The sequence below is a fragment of the Enhydra lutris genome, unplaced genomic scaffold (assembly GCF_002288905.1).
Source record: "Enhydra lutris kenyoni isolate GAN:26980312 unplaced genomic scaffold, ASM228890v2 scaffoldscaffold21, whole genome shotgun sequence".
NCBI lineage: Eukaryota > Metazoa > Chordata > Mammalia > Carnivora > Mustelidae > Enhydra > Enhydra lutris.
In genome coordinates, this window is record NW_019154105.1 from 9,756,171 (window position 1) to 9,775,729 (window position 19,559).

Genomic DNA, 19,559 nt, shown 5'->3' on the forward strand with positions numbered 1-19,559 from the left:
TCGGTTTGGGAGGACGGGGTGAGAAGGTGAAGTGGGAAGGACCGCCGAGCCGAGGGGCCAGTCTCAGAGCTCAAATTTCATTTTCATTGAAGCAAATCACAGAAGATCAGTTGTGGTTTTTTTTTTTTTAATTCTGCATTTTTTTTTCTTTTTCTTTCTTCCTTCTTTCTTTTCTTTGTTTTTTTTTTTTTTTTTTTTTAAAGAAACTTATTTTGGGGGGTTTGCTCTGGGCATTGGCTTCGCCCAGTAGTTGAAAAGTGAACTCGACTCGTGATGGTTCTCCTGTCACTCTGGTTGATAGCAGCCGCTCTGGTAGAGGTTAGGACTTCAGCTGATGGACAAGTAAGTGGAAAATAATAACAATAAAAAACTCAAACCCAACCTTTTCCCGAAAAAGTTCCTCCCCTCTTTCCCCTCCTCTCTTCCCTCCTCCCCCCTCCCACCCTTCCCTGTTATCTTGCGCCTTCAGGAGCCGAGTCGGAGCGCTGGGCGCCGCCTGCGGGGTGTTATGGGGCTGGGGGTGGGATTGCAGGGGTGGGTCGCGACTCCCACGCCGGGAGCCCCGGCTCGTCCCACCTAGCGCACCCCCCCGCCGTTGCGGCGTTCGTAACGATTCCTGGCGACAAAGTGCAGCCGATTCGCATCCTCGCCGGGCCGTCTGGGTTTCCCCGTTCCGGAGGGCGGTCTGGGCGCTTGAATGAAGTTCCGGACGCGGCGCCCGGGATCCCCGCGCTCCGGCTGCGGCCGCCCGCGTCGGGTTCGCGGGGCTTCCTCTCCTCCGCACTGACTCACCGCGTTTTCGGGCAGCGGGAGGCGGGGGTTTCAGGAAGTCCCCGGGCCGGGCAGGGAGCGATCCAGCAGACACGTGTCCTGGGAGGACCGCGGCCGGGCTGGGGTTTGACAGTTGGGGCGGGGGACTGGGGACGCTTCCTGCCCTGCGTTTTCCTGGGCAGAGGCTGGCGGCGCCGCCGCGGTCCTCCCCTCCCCCTCCGCACGGCTCCTCCTCCTTTAGAGCGGAGTCGAGCGCGGCTCCTCCGCTCCGCGGCCCAGCCCCCACGCTTTGGGGACTCTAGGTGAAGCCCGATGCTCTCGGAGTCCTGGAGAAGGCTGGCGGGCCGGGCCCCGCCGTCTGTTGTAAATCACATCAGCTCAGGGCCCGTGGGACTTGGGGCACAGGATTTCCCTGTGAGCTGTTGTAGCTTCTCCGGTCTGCCCGGTTCTGACCGTAGGTTAAGAAGTAGAAGATTGCCTGGTCGATTCTTGACCTCAAATCTGATCTGTCAGGCCCGCTTTTAGGTTTCTTTTCACGCCTATGAATACAGAGGCTTTCTTTGCTAATCCGCACCCAGTATCTGAGTTTTAAGAAAAGAATATTGAATGTCAGTATTTATTTTTGCTGGCTTTATAAATATTAAAATTAAAACGGGGAAACAACTCCCCGTTCCGAACTGTTATTAATTGGCTCATTCTCTTGCCGCAAGAACCTACAAACCTAAAGGCGCAGCCTTTAGGCACCAGTCCCCACCTCCGGCATCTCCTGATTAGCTTCTGAAAAGAGTTAATGGTAGAAATAAAACATACAAGGTGATAAGATGAAACCCAGTAACTGTTTCTTTTTACTTTCCCCCTCCTTTACAGGCTGGTAATGAAGAAATGGTGCAAATAGGTAAGCCTTGTTCTCAGATATCTTTCTTATCTTGGTAGAAAGCAGAGAACGAAATAAGCTCATTAAAATACTGTTTCTGAAATTTCTCCCATTGGCGGTTAAAAAAAAAATTGTAGTTTAGGAACATCGCTGTTCTTCTCTTCGTCTTTAAGGAGGAGGGTCCCAGTTTTCTCAGACAGAGTTAAAGGGGTATAAAAATTCTGCCATTGGACTTGTGATGCGTTAGTTTTTTACTGTCCCTGGACAAGCCACTGGTAGGTACTTGGAGGATGATGTAGAGTTTGGAAGAAGACATGGAGATAAGTCAAATCAAATCAACTCGTGTTGCCTAAAGACAAGCACATCTGATTAGAATGGGAAGCAAAGTGTAAGAATGCTACAAAGGGGGGAAAAATGAAAGAGGATGAAAATTTTTCTCTTAAAAGTTTTCCAGCTTTGTATTAGCTTTTTGATGACTTCTCTTATTCCGTATGCTTTACAATAACTATCTGCTAAGGTGCAAGATATTGGTATTTTGCAAATAATGTCCAAAACTGCAGGATATGGGAATTATTCCCATTTTATGGATGAGAAGACTGAGGCTCAGAGAGGATAAGTGACTTGGAATAGGTCACTCCAAAGTCCACATGATCTTTTTTTTTTTTTGAAACTATTTATAATAATATTTGTTCTGAGTTCAGAGACTGAAAGTCATCTGGCCAGAAGCCAAGCTCCATTCAAAGTCTTTTTATACACATTTAACTTGGATTACTTTAAAGATAAATTTTCGTTTTGGCAGAGTATTAGTCTAAATTCTGTATTTGTCAGATGATATTGTAAGGTCCCCTTTGAAATGAAAAGTTTTGATTACCACAAGCATAGTTACCTGTTATCGCTTGTGTGCGGTGCATGGGGCACCGTGTTAATTGCTTTGTGTGCATTGTGTCATCTATCTCTCACAAGCACACAGGAGGTAGAGACCCCATTGCGCCTGTTTCAGATTTGGAGAAAATGAGGCTTGGGAGGTTCTACAGCTCCCAGCTAGAGTGCATAGTGAAGAGCTGGGAGGATTCCCTAGTTGTAAACTAATGGAGGGACCCCAAGATCCAGGCCCAGAGCTGTCCATATGTAGCTGCCTCTCGTCATCTGTCAGTGTGCTCTCTTCCTGTGCAGTGTTTGGCTTTGTTGGAACTCTTCTCCAAGCTTAGAGCTCCGTTGTAAGGTAGGACAGAGGGGAGGACGGTGACCGAGAACTGCATAAAAAAATGCAGTATCTGTGAAGAGACATTTGTTATTTGTAGCTGATAACATTCAGTCATGAATATATATTTTTTAAAAGAACGATTTTTAAAAAATCGTCAAACAAGTAGAAAAAAAAACTATCTTCTTTTTTTATTGGTTAAACATTTGATTACTTAAACATCCCACCTTTTCAATTTGTAAATTAAAAAACTGTGTTAAGACGGCCCACCCTAGGGGCGCCTGTGTGGCTTTTTTGGTTAAGCGTCCAACTCTTGGTCTCAGCTCAGGTCTTGATCTCTGGGTCGTGAGTTCGAGGCCTGCCAAAAAAAAAAGAATAAAGATTACCTATTCTTTCAAAGATTATCTGTTCTATAAAAAAGATTACCCATTCTATCAAAGGAATAAAATATATGCTTTGATTAAATTTTCTGATAGCATCGTCATGGTCTCCTGTAAGAGGCCCTGAGTTAGACTTTGGTCCAGTCCTTTTGTTAATATAAATACTTCAGTCGCATGTTTCTAAGAGAAGGAGGTGGTACAGGTGTGTTTAAATTTGGTAGAGGAAGATGACCAGCAGTGTGGAAGAGGGGATAGCAGGGGACTCTTAGATTGTGTTGCCGGAGATTTTCTTCCTCCCAAGTTCCTCTGATATATAGGGTTTCTCTCTTTTATTACTGTCATTTTTATTTACCATTTTCAAGTTGAGTGAAGAGAAGAAATAACGATAAAAATAGGTTCGATTCATGAGTCCTGTGATAGTGAACATGTAGCTATCATTCGGCTTTGGGAATATAATCATTTATGTAGCTCTTAAAAGGGATTTAAAAATACATTTTAAGAAATCTGTGTATAGGAATGAGATTTCTTTCCCTTGTCCCTACATGCAAAGGTGTTGTTAACCTGAAAGTTTGGTAAAATGCCCTCTTCTACATATAATTAAGTAATTTTTTCCCAAGAATTAATTGAAAAGTGGTTTTATATAACTGCTTGGAGGTGCAATTTGATTAATGGTATGATTAGGAAAGATTAATAAGGCTTGTAGAATTAATTATTTTTATTGGTCTCCAAATTGGCTAGAGAGGAGTGCATGGTTCTGAATGACTTCTATAAAATCTCATGTCTTGGGAAGAGATAACTGTAGATTAGTGACAAACTGCAAATTATTAAGAAGCTGAGTTAAAAAAATTAGTTTGCACTGAGGTATACTATGCATGCGGGGTGGTGCGTGTAAGTACACACCTTGCTGACCCTTCAGGAAGGGAACTTGCCTGTGTGACTAGCGTCTTGATCAATAAGTACAACTTTTTACACCTTCTTAGCACTATCCCCACATGATGGGTAACCACTCTCCTCACTTGTGACAGGACAGGTTACTTTTGCCAGTTTTGAAGTGTTTTTCATAAATATAGTCACGCACTATGTGCTTCAGAAAGCAATAAAAAAATATGTCTAATATGCTTCAGGCCCTAGATTAGGAAGGTTTTTATTCAGGTGGAGAGTAGGCGGTAGTGATGAGGGCAGGTGAGAATGTATATAGAAATATCTCCTATGTAGTGTGTGGGCCTTTTCTTCTTTCCTTCTCTATACACCGAGTGGAAAAATGCCTTCTTGGTATGTGGGAAAGTATGATTCACCCCAAGAAAATGGGCAAATAGGCTTTGAACTCTGACCCACTTCTCTGCTGCTTGGTCAACCAAAGAGGAGCTCCTTACCTCCCGCCTGTCTGCACCCGCACATACCTACACTCACACATGTATACAGACGTGCGCGTGTGTACATAGAGCTAGGTGTGTGAGTGTGTATGCATTGTGCATATATGTATAAGTGTGTTTCCTGACACACTTACTTGACATACTTCTGTGGTGTATCAGGGAGCGTTTTCATTCTGACTCAGAGTATGGCCTTGGGAAGTTGCCTAGGGTAATTGCGGGCAGCTGCCTGGCTGGTCCGATTGGGTAAGGACACATGTGGCTCAGGAAATAATCATGGTTCTGTAGAAACTGGAGATGTGTAGAATCTGCAGAAGAATGAATTCTCTGAGCCCTTTGTTTGCTAAGCTGCCCCACTCGGATACTGCCTGAGGATCATTAGAAGAAGAATCACTGTGAGGCTTCGGTGTTGGGCTGAGTTCCCTCACTTACCTCTCGGAATTGGGCATATCTATCTTTCTCTGCCCTATTTTTGTTTCCAAGTCTCAAATTCCATTACTTTTTATTCTTAACAAAATAAGGTTGCTAATCTTGTTCTCTCAAATATCCAGTTTACTGAGAAATATTGTTTCATCCTTTGCAGGTCTTTATTTGCTTTTCAAGGTTTAGTGTGAGTCACGTCACCGAGTCCTTGGCTTATAGTAGGCGTATCTACTGGTGTAGACCTCATGAGAACTGACACTTTGTTGTGATGATTGCTGTATCCCCAGTATATAAAACTGGGCTTGGTACCTTGTGAGACCTCAAATATTTGTTATTCAATGCATAGATCAAGTAAGCAGGGTATTAGATTGGGATTCACCTTTGTTCTGTCTTTTTGTAAATGCTCTTGGTCTGTGCCCCTCCCCAGGTTTAATTAGTCCCTAAGAAAATAAGGATGGTGATAATGGCTCTACAATTAATGATTCAGTGTTATCAGGACTCCTTGTGACTTCTCTTTGGATTCCACAAAGCTCAGGGAGCTAGGTTTATTGGTTTCTTACACTGTTCTGTTTCTGTTCAACAAGATTTGGTAAATTGAACAGAATTACGTGCAGGTTCGGAATGCCCACTAATTTTGCACTAATGTCTGCTTGAGATCATTTGCTCTGTTTCAGGCATCAGCGGAATTAAGATAACCTAAGATTAAAATCTCCCCTCCCAATTTGCCAGGAGCAATATTGAAAAGTGTGATTTAAAGGGGTTTAAAGGCTTAAAATTTAGAATTTTAACTACCTATATAACCATTATTCTTTCTTGTACCTAAAGATTATGCGTTTGACGTCATTGATTTAGCTTCCATCCCTCCATTGGGCCTCATGGTGGCTAATATTAAATGCTTTAAGCTTTGTAGATGAAGATATTATTTAGTGTGACATGTTAATCTATTACTAGCAATTTATTATTGCTGTCTAGCTGAAATATTTCTTCCTCATACATTCATTGTTTTTTCTTGCCATTGTACCAAATCATCATAATGTTGCTCAGAAATGTTAAGAAATCCCCATGGTCACTTCTGCTTCCAGTATGATTATCTCTAAGCATTCTTTGCTTGTGGGTAGCCAAGCCAGATTACCTTGGAAAGCCATTAGGGACAATTCCAAATTGCTTGGTAAAATCATGAATGGTTTCAATATGAAGGATTTGGTTATGCTACTTGGACTGGATATATTGACAGTGATGACTTAGATGGAACTCTTATGCCAGAATTTTGGGAACCTTCTCTTTGTGTTGCTCCAATAGAGATCAGCTTTTACTCCTGAACTGTGATGTGTGTATTATTAGGAATTGTTGGATTAATTCTTTTTAATTAGTTTTTCTTCTGAATATAGATGTTTTACATGTGCCCATTATAATTGTCTTCTTTAGTTTTTCTGTATTCCCCAGATTTCTGACAATCATCTTAAGTACCGAACTGTTACAACTCAGCATATTCTTACTCAATCAATCATCTTTCAGTACCCAGATTGTGTGGATTATTTTTGTATACCTGTTTTTGTTTTGTTTTCTATTTTAGTATAGTTTTCCATAACATTACACAGTCCTTATAGACATAATTTTAATCTCATTATCCTGATAAACCTTAATGTATGTGCTTATTTCCCTAATGACACCTATTTTCTCGTGACAATGAACGTTGCCCCCCAGTGTTGTATACAGATAACTGCCTGCTTTTCAAATGACTAGGAGAAGGCCCTAGAAGCTGACTGCTGAGACAGATGGCTTTTAAAGAAGTTTGTATGATCTGAACTTTTACTAGTGGTATAGGGAAGTGTTGATTTTTTAAAAATTTCAGTCTTAGTTTTAGCTCTGCTCTCCCTAAATCTGAGTATAATTTCTAAATATTTGATTTTGCAGTCTTTGAAATATGTAATGAATTAATCATTTTTCTAGTTATCAATCATTATTCTAGTTATCAAATACCCAAAAGTATAATCAATTACAAAAAAATTCTTGTAAATTTTAGTAGTGCTATGAGAAGATTCATCCATCTCCTAGAATTTGAGAATTGTATTATTCTTTCAAATGGATAGTAAAGCGTGGGAAGAGTTTCCTAGTTTAGGAATCTCTGTTCCCACAAGTAATTTATCCATCCTGATTTTCCAAATATGTGTATATGATTTTGCTGACTAACTGTAAATCCTTAGGAGAGATTTTGTGGTCATGTCAGTCTCTTATTTGTAAAAATGATAGCATGATGAATCTTCATGGAATTTAGAATAAATTGTGACCAGCATGAAACAGTCTACCTTGTTTTTGAAGTGATTGAAAAAACAAAACAAAACAAAAAAACATTTAGGAAACTCGTGGGAAGTAAGATAGGATTAAACATATGAATCTTCAAATACTGGGATCTTAGATGTTAAATCACATTTCCTCCAATCTTTCTTCGTATTTAGTATTTGTATTTTTCTATGTGTATATGCACATAAATTTAAAAAAATGATTGAAATCATTCTTCAAATGAGCTTGAGTTCTTTTATATGTAAAAATCTCTCTTTTACATTTCTTAATCTAAAACATAACTGGCCTATCCAATAGATGACCTATTAATACTCATTGCCATTCTTCCATTACATGGTCAGGGGCACAGAATCTTGTTCATTGTGTAGTTTACTACTTTCCAGCTGACTTTAACCTCTCAAAGCATCTCTTTCTTCTGTGTAAACATAGGCATACTACTACTGCTTAGTTCATAGAACTGTAAAGGATTCACAGAGTGCTGGCAAATGGGAGGCAAGCTAGGAGAATGGATAGTAGCTATTATTAGTAGTATATCTTAGTCTTGTGCTTTTTAAAAAGCACTTTCACTCAGTGAGAGCCACCCCATTCTAGTCCGTACATTTTTGGTAGGTCTGCCTACCACCATGAATTTCCAGGAACCTTAATTTACTGTGTCAAGGACTTGTAAACTCTCCAGCCACTCAGCTCGCCATGTGACAGCTCTTCGAGAGGTCTATTTTCATGTATTATCTTAATGTTGATATCTCAATATAGTATTGCTTAACTCATTGGAATATGGCAGTACAGGGGGCAGTTGGGTAAGGAATGAACTGTGCAGAACAATTACTGTATACAGACTCCATGCCAACTTTATTTCTTGTATACTGGACAGAATTCTTTTTTCTTTTCATCTTATTTACGGAAAGTCCTTTCCAGTTCCATTGAGAGAAAGTTCCTGTATTGATCATGACTCCTTTGGATGCAAGGAACGGGAACCCAGTTGATACTTGTTAAGCACAACAAAATTGATCAGGCAATCAGAGTCAGGTATAGCTGAACCAGGGGCTCAAACAATGTCAGAAATCCTTCCCTCTCCTCCCCCAACTCTTCTTTCCTTCTCATTTTCCTGCGTTTGTTCTGTTTCTTTACCAGGATATGATTGGTGGCCCCTCAGGCTGTGGCTGGTATTGTCACCAGCGTCCCTAGGCTTTCTTCTGCCTTTCACCCCACTAGACAGAGCTCTTGTTTTTTGATAGCCCCCCCCCCGCCCCCGTCTTGGGGAGTGAGGTTGATTGGCTACTTGGCTTGAGTCATAAGCTTATCCGGGAACCATTGGCTGTGGTCCGGGGATGCAGTGCTCTGAGTGGCCTGGATTGAGATATTTCACTCTTGATTTACTGGGACTGAGAAGAATGCAGGATGGTTAAGCTGAGGGCACACTGGGGTGCAGTTAAGGAAAAAGGAGGACGGATACCAGGGAGCACACGTGTACTAATGCGGTGGCCTGAGGGCTCCCCAGCACGCTGCTTGGGAATGGGCAGCTGTGGTAGGTAGAATAATGCCACCCCCCGCCCCACCCAAGGGGTCTGTATCCGAATCCCTGGAACTCATGAGTATGTTCTGTTATATGAACAAGAGCAGTTAAGTTTGCACATGGAATTAAGGTTGCTAATCGGTTGGTCTTTAAATAGGGAGATTACCCTGGATTTTCTGAGGTCTGTCCTCATAAATAAAAGAGGGAGACAAAAAGACAAAACTAGAGAGATGGCAGCATTAGAAAAGACTTGGTCTGATGCTTCTGGTTTTGAAGATGAAGGCAGGGACCCAGGAGTTAGGGAACGTGTGTGGCCTCTGGAAGTTCGAGAAGTCAAGGAAACAGATTATTCCCAGAGCTTCTTGAAGACATGCAGGCCCGCTGACACCTTGATTTTAGCCCCTGTGACCTATTTCAGACTTCAGACCTCCAGAACTGTAGGATAATAAATGATTATTGTTTTAAGTCGCCATGTTTGTGGCAATTTGTTATAGTAGCAATAGGAAGCTAAAACAGTAGCCTAGTGGACTGTCCCAGTTTCTCATACCTTTGTTATATTGTGAACAAGACTATTTTAGATTTGGAAAGTATAATCACCACAAGTAAGTTTCTGTGGAAATCTTTAAAAATGCTGCTTGCATTTCTTATCTGCCATATTTTCCTCAGCCTTCGGCCCCGGGGGACAAATGGTTATTTTCCTGGCTTTAAATTCTGGGCTCAATATTAGTCTTTAAAAGTATTATCCATCAAAAAATTGTGAGGTGTATGAGAAATATTAATTTATAGAATGTCTAATATAGCTCCTGAGTCTATAAAACTTCCAGGGATGATAAATATAACCATCAGATGTGCTTCTTTAAAAACTAAGATTGAATGTTAACATTTTGACAATGGAGCCTCACATTAAAAAAAATATATCTTCTCTACTTGTTATTCTGTTATCGATTACTTGATCATTTTAAGATGTGGCAAACAGGGCACCTGGGTGGCTCAGTTGTTAAGCGTCGGCCTTCGGTTCAGGTCATGATCCATGGGTGGGTCCTGGGATCGAGCCCCACATTGGGCTCCCTGCTTGGCAGGAAGCCTGCTTCTCCCTCTCCCACTCCCTCTGCTTGTGTTCCCTCTCTCACTGTGTCTCTGTCAAATAAATAAATAAAATTAAAAAAAAAAAGATGTAGCAAACAAAGAAAATACTTGGACATTTTTCTTCTTTTTTTTTTTCTTGAAAGATCGTCTCTTACCTGATTTCATGATCTGGAACACTAAGGAATGTGTTGTTCTTTCCGAAGTGACTGTCTCGAATGTAAACATTGTGCAATAGCAACAAATATTTATGAAAAAGCCAGATTTAAAAAAATGAGAAGAATTTTTAAGTTCACAACTATTTGTTCTTTCTTAATGAGAAAAAAAAAAAAAGCTTTCTCTTTTGTCTCCAAGAGCTTGATGAAAAATCTTTGACTCTGAGAGTAGGTTTGCAATTAAAGTAAAAGACTTCAAAGAGGTTCTCTGCCTTGTGGTGATAAGAGCCTAGAGGAGATGAAGTGAGGAAAAAAGACTTTGGCTGTGTTCAGAAGTTCAGCACGTGTCACAACTAACTTTTAATTGCCTCTCGGTGAAGATGTGTCCCCTTCTCCGTTTGTGTTTATAGCCTTGGGAAGCCCTCAGCGTGTGATGTCTTCCTTAATGTCCACTTGTCACCTTGCTCACATTTTTCCTGGAGCAGCTGGCTCCTGTCATTTCCGATGAAAGTCATTCTCCTGCCCTCAGCAAAGGATTTGGAAATGTTGTTGTTGGAGCTGCTGCTTTAGCAGATCTTGAAAATGCTTATTTGCTTTCCTTCTTGTGGCCAGATTGTTGCATACTGAGAATTTGTACCTGAAGAAGGAAATTGCCTGTGTAAACTCTCTCTTTATAGTCATCAACCAATTCTTGGGAGAGAATCTCCATGTCTGGGTGGGGTAACAGAGTATGGGTTGTTTCGGCTAGCCTGGCCTTCAGGCCCTCGGTTGGCATGGAGCCGAAGATCCCTTCTGGTCAGAAACACCAGACTGGGGTGGGAGTGGAGATGCGAGAGGCCTGAGAGGTGCTGGGACGTGGAAGGAATCTGAAGCCCGCTTCTACCTTCTGTAGCTCTAACTGGGTGGGAATGGTCAAGGTGATAATAACCTCAGCTAATTTTTCTTTTATTATATTGTTACAAGATGTACTAAGTCTTTTATGTGCCTTACCTTGTTTGAATCCATTATTATCCTCCTTTTAAAACTTCTCTGAGCCTTAATTTTGATAATTTGCTTGCAGAGGCCAAAATGCACATCACCTTGAAATCAGAATTTAAACGCAGTACTGACTCCAGACCTCTGGTAATCAACTGTCGTACCCCACCTTCTCCCTTCCTTGCTTGGGAACTCAAGCCCTATTGCATTAATCACAAGTGTTCCAATATCTTATGTGCCAGGAGTAGCTTTGGGCTTCATTAGATCAACTAACGATTGCTGTGATGTGTGTGAGCTTTGTACTGTAGTCACTTGAAGTCTTAGTGATTCTGTTCTCTTGCTATTCTATAGTGTGGTCTTTGTAACGTGTTGGGGACATCTGGTAACCTCCGGGAGACATTTGGGTATCACTGCACAACATACTAGATGGATACCAAGCTGCCTGTCCCAGTTGTGAGCTCTGGAGACTGAATGTGTGAAGGAATTAAGATGATCTCAGAGCTTGGGCCACAGGGGCATACTATGAAAACATTCCCCCTCAAGAACCTCACTTCCAAAAGCTGCCATTGATTTTTCCCCCTCAAAGACTGCTGTATGCAGGGAACACTTAAACATAGTTAAGATACCACACCTTCATCCCAAAGAGCTTAAGATCTCTGAAAGAACAGATGCAAGCATATAACGTTTCTCCCATAGAGATTTTTATAACTTAATACAGATAGTGCATGACCGTGAGATCTAAGAAGCTTAGACCAGCAGGTATGTACTCTGGACAAGGTGGCAGGGAAGGTTTCTTGGGAGAGATGGGGCTTGAGATCGGCCGCACAGGCCAGGTTGGAATTGTACAGATGGAGAGAAAGCAGCAGTCCTTTCCCTGGGGGCGAACGGTAGCGTAGGACTTGGAGGACAGACGTGATTAAGTTGGGTCTGGGCAGCCCATTAGAATGTTCCAGTAGGCCAAAATGAGAAATGATGTTGCAAAGACGTTAGCTGACAGGGCGTGGAGGGCCTTAAATGACAGTTCAGTTTTGATTTGGGTTCAGTTATCCGGTCTGCGAGTTTCAGCTCGTTATTTGTGAAGAGAGAGGATTTGATTAGTAGAGGTCTTTAAGGAGATTGCCATGTCTAACATGGAAAAAAGCTATCAGTTTTCTGAGTCTGTTTTATCCTGAAGTGATGATGAGCCACTGAAACTATTCAGAGAGAATAACCTAGTAACATCAACACCTAACATTTATCGAACCCTTCCTGTGCGCCGAGTAGTGTCCTAAACACTTTGGATTAGGTCAGTTAATTTTTACAAGTCTGTGAGTTAAATACGATTACCCTCGCTTTACAGATGAGTACTGACATGGAAGTCTTAAGTGACCAAAATCACAGAGGTAGCAAGTGGCAGAATTAAGGCATTTTACATGTGGGACTTTGAAACAGTTTTCATGGCAGTAATTCAGATAATATTTTTGGTACAATTTATACAGTATTCGGTAGTGAGAAATGATGTTGGGGAGTTTGGACTTGGTACTTCGAGGTTTGCGGTGTGTGGTGACAAAGACTTGAAGCAATCCGAAGAAATGGGATTAGTTTGACAGAAATTTCTAAGGAGAAAACAGTAGGACTTGAATGATATTAAATGGCGGTGGGGGGGGTGGATGTAAGGTTAGTTTTCTAACCTGGGGTTTTGGGAGAATCAGCACATTATGAACAGAAATGGTGAAGTCAGGAAAGCAAGATGAATATTTAGGTGAAAATGAGAGGTTTGGTTTAGATATTTTAGGGGTGAAGAGAATGTATGGCACATTATTCTAGGCAAAGAACTGCCTTGTTCAAATTTCAATGTGAGGGAAGTTCCTTTTTTACTTTCAACCTGTATTTAGAGAGGGCCTGTTATGTGCAAGCACACCGACATGTGCAAAAGGGCCCAAAGTCTCAGAAATGGTTACAGTTTTGAAACTGTGAGAAAATTCTAACGCGGTTGGTGTTAAAATGCAAAGTCTGATCAGCCACAAGGTCTTTAAGTATATGGAAACATAGAACATTGCCTCCTCAAATACTTAGATGGAGATTATTTTTAATATTAGTATGTATATATACAGATGTATACACATCTCTCACAAACACACACACACTCTCTCTCTCACAAGAATGTGTCTCTTTGATTCAACCCAAGGAGGAAGAAGCTTTAAGTTAAACTCTCAAATGAGGACTCTAGAGAATTCTCTGACAAGGAGACTTGTTAGTATTGTCATCCAGTGGAGATACGATGATACTTTTTCTTAAAGGTAGTTTGAGTTTCTGAGGAGATCTTGAATGAAAACAGCTCTCTCTCTTGCTTGAGGGAACAAGTTAGAAATAGTAGATATAAAGATGTAGTAAATATATCCTTTACAAACAAGGCCAGGGGAACAGGAGGCTCTCACTTTGATAGGAAGTACGTACCCCAGGCGGCATGTGACAGGGTCTGCTGGGCTAGAGCAGGGCTTTTTCCCGGTGATGTGAAGGACAATCTGTGCTCCTTTTCAGGATCCTTCCAAGGAACAAGAATGGTGAGGGAGGTGCTGAGCTTTGCAAACTTCTTATTTTTCCTAGACGTAGCAATCACAGACATCACTCTTCTTTAACCGGGAAAAGGGTGAGCTAAGAGATGGAGGGGCCCAGGAGAGTCAGAGAAAAATCTTTCTTCACAGAGAGCAGGAGCAGGTTAAATGCTCTCTAACTCTAACTTAAAAAAAAAAAAAATCTACTTGAGATGCCTTCATTGTAAGAAATAGGCAAAGATTAGATGGTTTTCAAGGTCATTTTTATTTTTGACCTTTATAGATATTCTATGAATATCTAAAGGAATAGCAGAATGGGGCTGATTTCCTGTTACTTGTTTCTAACTATGAGGGGCTCTGTGTCTGCATTCCAGGAGATCTGTTTTAATGACCAGATCCACTTTCTGGTTCTTAGTAGCTTAAATCTAAGACCTAGATACTATGAAATGTTTGAATTACTGGTCAGCGAGAGCTGTGAGAAGTAGAAACAACTTTTGCAAGCAAAATTCTGGTTGTAGAGGTATAGACAATTTGTGTAGTTAGCTGTCATTGATTGCTTGGTGATAAATTGTTATTTGGGGAAAAGATGGTGCATTCTAATTTTATTTATTTATTTGTTTGTTTGTTTGTTCATTTGATAGAGGTCACAAGTAGGCAGAGGCAGGCAGAGGGAGAGAGTGGGGGAAACAGGCTCCCTGCTGAGCAGAGAGCCAGATGTGGGGGCTCGATCCCAGGACTCTGTAATCAGGATCTGAGCCAAAGGCAGAGGCTTAACCCACTGAGCCACCCAGGCGCCCCACATTCTAATTTTAGATAGACCCTTGGGCTCAGTCTGCTCTCATCCATTCATTGCTTCAGGTTCTATTTTAGGCATTGGGGAGCAGTAGAAAGAGAACGGATAAAAATCTGTGCCCTCCTGGAGCTTATACGCTAGTGCAAGGAACAATAAGTACACATAAATATAATTTATGGTATGTTAGAGCGAGTGATAAGTTTTGTGGGGAAAAATAAAATGCGGAAAGAGGATAGAGTGATGAGATGGATACTGGTCAGGATGGAGCTAAATGAGAGAGGGTCACATTAAAGCAAAACCTGAAAGAACTGAGGAGGAGATCCCAGAGGAAAGCCATCACAGCGGCCTGGAGATGTGAGAATTCTCAGTATCAGGCTATGAGACAGAGCAAACCCATTTTACTCCGGGATGGGTTTTGAGGAGAACAAGGAGTTGACCTGTCACCTTAACTACTCTGGCTCTATTTTGAGGATAATTTATAAAGGGGAGGAACAGAAGCAAGGGGAATAGGTATGGGGCTCATTAAAAACTGGGACCAGTGGTTTGGACCAGGGTAGTGGCTGGGCTGGTGGTGAGCTGAGGTCACTGTTTGGTGGCATCTTTGAAGGCTGAGTCAATAGAATTTGTTGGAAGATTTGATTTGTGATGTGACAAGAGTTAAGGGTGGTTTAGCCAGGTTTTGGGTCTGAGTGGCTAGGAGGATAGCGTTGCCAATTACTGACTTTAGAGCAGGGAGATAGGACGTTTACTTCTGGAAATGTTAAGTTGGAGGGCTTAGGGAATGTCCACCTGGGAAGGCAATGGAGTTGACAAGAGAGGAGTCCATGGAGGAAGCTGGGGCCAGAGATCAATGATTGTGAAGACACTCAAACTCAAGGGATGAACTTACCATGCTGCAGAGGGTAGATGCAGAAGAGAGGAGTCAATGGACCAGGTCCTGTGGCTCTGCCATGTATGCAAGTTATACAGATCAAGGGATATGAGGAAGGGAGAATGAGGAGGGGAGACCACGGAGGAAAGAGGAGAGCCAGAAGAGAAAGATGTTCCAGAAGCTAAATAAAGAACTTATTTCAAGAAGGAAGGAGAAATAAGCTGGGTCAGTATCTGCTGAAGCAGCAAGGAAGGAGTGGGCATCTTCACCATTGGCTTCAGCAACATGGGGTCTCTAGAGACCTCAAGAGCCTGATTGGATCCTGCTCAAGAAGGAGCAAGAATGGAAGGAGAGGAATTGGAGACATCTCTTGTAGTCAACCTTTTGGAGCATTTTGCTATAAAGGGTAATGAAGTGATGGGGTATTAGCCAGAGTGGGATGTGGCATCAGAGGATTTTTATTAAGGATGGGAGATAAGAAGGCAGCTTGCTGTCTTGTTGGTGGGAATGATCTAGTGATGTGGGGAAACTGATATGGAAAGAGGAGAGGACAGTTGTAGAGGCAGTTCTAGCAGAGGCAAGAGGGGTTAGGATAAGGTGCACGAGTGGAGAGTTTGCTCCTAGGTAAGACCACAGGCAGCTTCTCCGTAGCACCTGGAGGAAGATGGACCACGTGTGCACAGACGCCAGTCAGGGGTGGGAGGTTCACTGCATCTGAGTCCGGTTCAGGTGACTCAGTGACCGCAGTGTGGCTTTATGGTGGCTCCAGTCATTTGTGCTTGTAGAATTTATGGCCCACGAAAACCTTTATATACGAATTGCTGTGGCCCTTCAGCCATCTCTGCTGGTGGTTATATAGTTTCGAATCTTAAAATTGCACATTGGCAGTAGTTGAATGAGTAGCTAACTTGCATTGAAGGTTTCAATAACTCTCATTTATTGCATCCTCTGCATAATCTCATTTAAACCTCTCACTAGACCTATGAAGTGGGAAGTATTTCTAGCCTCCAGTTAACAACTGAGGACACTGAACCTCAGAGAAACTGAAGAACTTGGTCAGGGTCATGCACTGACTTAACTTACTGCTTTCTAATGGTGCAGTTCCTTCCTTATCCACAGGCTGTCCTGCTTTGTGGAAGGATTTGGACCTGTGAGGTTTGTAATGTCTGAATACAGTAACTTAACACTGGTATAACTTAATTTGCTTGTATGATTGTAATCTGAGATGAAAATACTTTTGATGGCGTTGAGCTTTCCCCGACACCCCCTCCCACCTTTTTTTTTTTGCTTTCCAAAGAGCAAAGTGAAGAGCCTTCCCAATTTAGGAGCCTTTTACAGAAATTTTTGAAACTACACTGTAGGCAAAATTGGTTGTCTGGCTGCGGGTAGACAGAACGTGGTCATTCTTGTGGTAGTTTCCCTTTATAAGTCAGATCTTAAATTAGAAATCGACAGCAAGAGGTTCCCTCCATTCTGAAGTGAATAAGAGGATAGCAGCATGGTCCTCAGTGTCAAAATGACCAAAATTGAATTTCCCCCTTGGCTTCTTGCTTGTAATGTGTCAGGCCTCCCAGGCCTGCCTTTTCATTGATAAACTAGGGATAATAACACCCACCTGCTGCAATTGCTGTGAGAATTAGTGATGGTATATATTTTTTAAAATATTTTATTTATTTATTTGACAGAGAGGGAGTTAGAGAACACAAGCAGGGGGAGCAGGAGAAAGGGAGGGAGGAGTTAGGCTCCCTGGTAGCAGGGCGCCAGACTCGGGGCTCGATGCCAGGACCCTGGGATCATGACCGGAGCCAAAGGCAGACTCTTAACCGACTGAGCTACCCGGGTGCCGTAGAGATGGCATATTCTTGATCACAGAGCACAGTGCCCAGCATTTGTCCTGCCAATAAGTGGCAGGTGGCCTGGTAGCTCCTTTGTCAGTTCTGCTAACTACTGTCCAGGGGGTGGCAGCCTGAGGGGTTACTATCTACATCTTTTCCTTTGGTTACGGTAATTCCTAATTGGAAAATCACTCATTCTGGGTTTAATTTCAGCAGTGCGTCTTATGTGTACATTTTAGGAAGGACTTCTTATTTAGCATCGAAGAAGACAAAGCTCTGTAGAAATATGCCATCTTTATTTTGAATAAAAATGCAGAACATACTGTCTGACAGTGGAAAAATGGAACTGTCCCAGAGAATCTAGGATGCACGTTGTGCTGTAAGCATGAGGCTCTGGGGTCCTCCTGGGTGTGGAGGAGTCTGCTTGCATTCTTCTTGAATTCTCTAGTTCTCTAGTAACTTAATCCAGGCATCAGTATATTGTCTAGACTTTGGGTGTGTGCATTTCCTTCGGTGGAGATGGGAAATCTCCTTCCTTTGAAACAGTGAATGAATTGTTAGAGAAAGAGTTATAAGTGGGATTACTGGTGCAGCCAGACGCCCTTGACCCTCTGGTAGGATATCTTGTAAGTCAGTGTGCAGCATGGGCAAAGCAAAGGTTCTCCGGTTACCTGCGTTACTAACTTAAGCAAATCCTGCTGACAAGAGACCATGGCGTGTACAAAATCTTGTATTAGATGATATTGGAAATACCAAGCTGAATGGGGGAGTTTCTTGTCCATAAGGAGTTTGTACTTAGTTGGGGTTAGGCTTTGTCAGTCCACATCCAAGAGCCTGATTCACCCCTTACTGTGGAGACCTTCCCCTCCATCACTCTGCTCCCGCAACACTTGAGATCATGCCTTAGAATTTCGAGTTCTTTCTATAAGCCAGAAGCTACAAAAGTACTCCCCAGGGATTAAGCTGTAAGAGAGACGACATCTTTGCTTTTGTGCTTAATGCTGATGCCTAGTGTGGGTCCTTGACTCTGGTCCAGAGAACCCACAAAGCAGGTATCGTGCCTCTGCTTCTCCTCCCAGGGTTGGAGCCGGGCTTCACTTTACTCTGGGAGGCGACAGTCCTCACTCCTCTGCCTAGTAAATATTTGATCTGTGCATTTAATAAAGAAGGGTATTTTGTTTAAATACATTGGCCATTCTAAATGGCATAATGATATCAAGGGTGCAGTCAGAGAATTTCCAAGTTGTAAAATGCCTTCCTTTGTCTTCTGATATTTTATACACTGTTTGAAGTATTTAAAAAGCAGGAACAGAATGAACATATTCGATAAGATTACTTTAAGATCAGCGATGTCATAGTTCAGTTATGAGTCTTACACTTTGATTTGTTGGATGACGTACACGTGATTGCTCTAGGCGAGAAATATTCGTAGGTCACAGAATTTTTTTTAGGGTCCTTTTACATACTGCAGGACTAGTCTTAGGCTAGAATCATGAAGGTGGGGGATTTTTAAATTTCTGTTATCAGATTTTGCTTGCGTCCTTTTCTCATCCTTCTCCTCATGTCCTTTTCCAGGATCCACTGTCTTGCTTCCAAGTTATTTCTAATAAGGGATACATGGTTTATTCAATGAGTTATCTTTCCCCAGGGTGTTTGCATTTTAACAGACATAATACATTTGGCTAAACGAGGGGGATTAATTGTGCCATTGAGTTTAACCTGTAGCTGGCCACGCATCATGCACGGTGGACTCCAAGCAGACATAAATATTAAAATGAGAATCTATCCCATGTGTGGAATTTGTTGCAAAATGGCATTGCCATTTGCTCTTAACTGACGAACATCTACATCTTTAATTTATAGATTATGATTTCTACTTTTCTTTTACCCATTCTCCTTGTTTTCTGCAAATGTTCTGTGATTTCTGGGGCACAACTCAGTGGAGCAGAAGGAGTGTATGGGCTTTGGAGTATAACTTGGATTGATATCTAAGCTTCACAGTTACATGATCTTGGGCACATACTTCCTGAATCTCAGTTTCCTTACCTGTGAAGTGTGATTGTTAGGTTTGTTATGATGGAAAAATTATGTATAAACTACAGCACCATAAACTACAGTGTATAAAATTATAGGTCAACCATAAATGCAACATGAAGTAGCTATTATAATGAGTATAAATTCTAGGATTTTTACAGGGAAAAAAATTAAACAATCAAAAAAAAATTCTTTTACATAATAACAACTTTGTTAAAAAAATTATAGCAGGTGTCAATTATGCCCATAATAAATGAGCTGAGATCATGTCTTGATTGTAAGCAAACCAGATATCATTTATGGAAACTTATTATATTCATAGTCTCAAACATATAAATGAGGTATGAATATTCACATTGTAGTACATTTTTTTTTTTTAAGATTTATTTTTTTTTATTTATTTGACAGAGAGAGAGCTCACAAGTAGGCAGAGAGGCAGGCAGAGA

At 41.7% G+C, this 19,559-nt stretch overlaps 1 protein-coding gene across 1 annotated transcript in view; it reads left to right on the top strand.

The window, feature by feature from the left end:
• The first annotated feature begins 273 nt into the window (after positions 1-273).
• Positions 274-19,559, top strand: part of LOC111149093 (ADAM metallopeptidase with thrombospondin type 1 motif 3) — a 268,956-nt gene continuing 249,670 nt past the window's right edge. Inside the window, exons 1-2 of the mRNA XM_022506007.1 lie at positions 274-342; positions 1,639-1,666. Coding sequence (XP_022361715.1) covers positions 274-342; positions 1,639-1,666 — 97 coding nt within the window. The remainder of the gene's footprint in view (positions 343-1,638; positions 1,667-19,559) is intronic.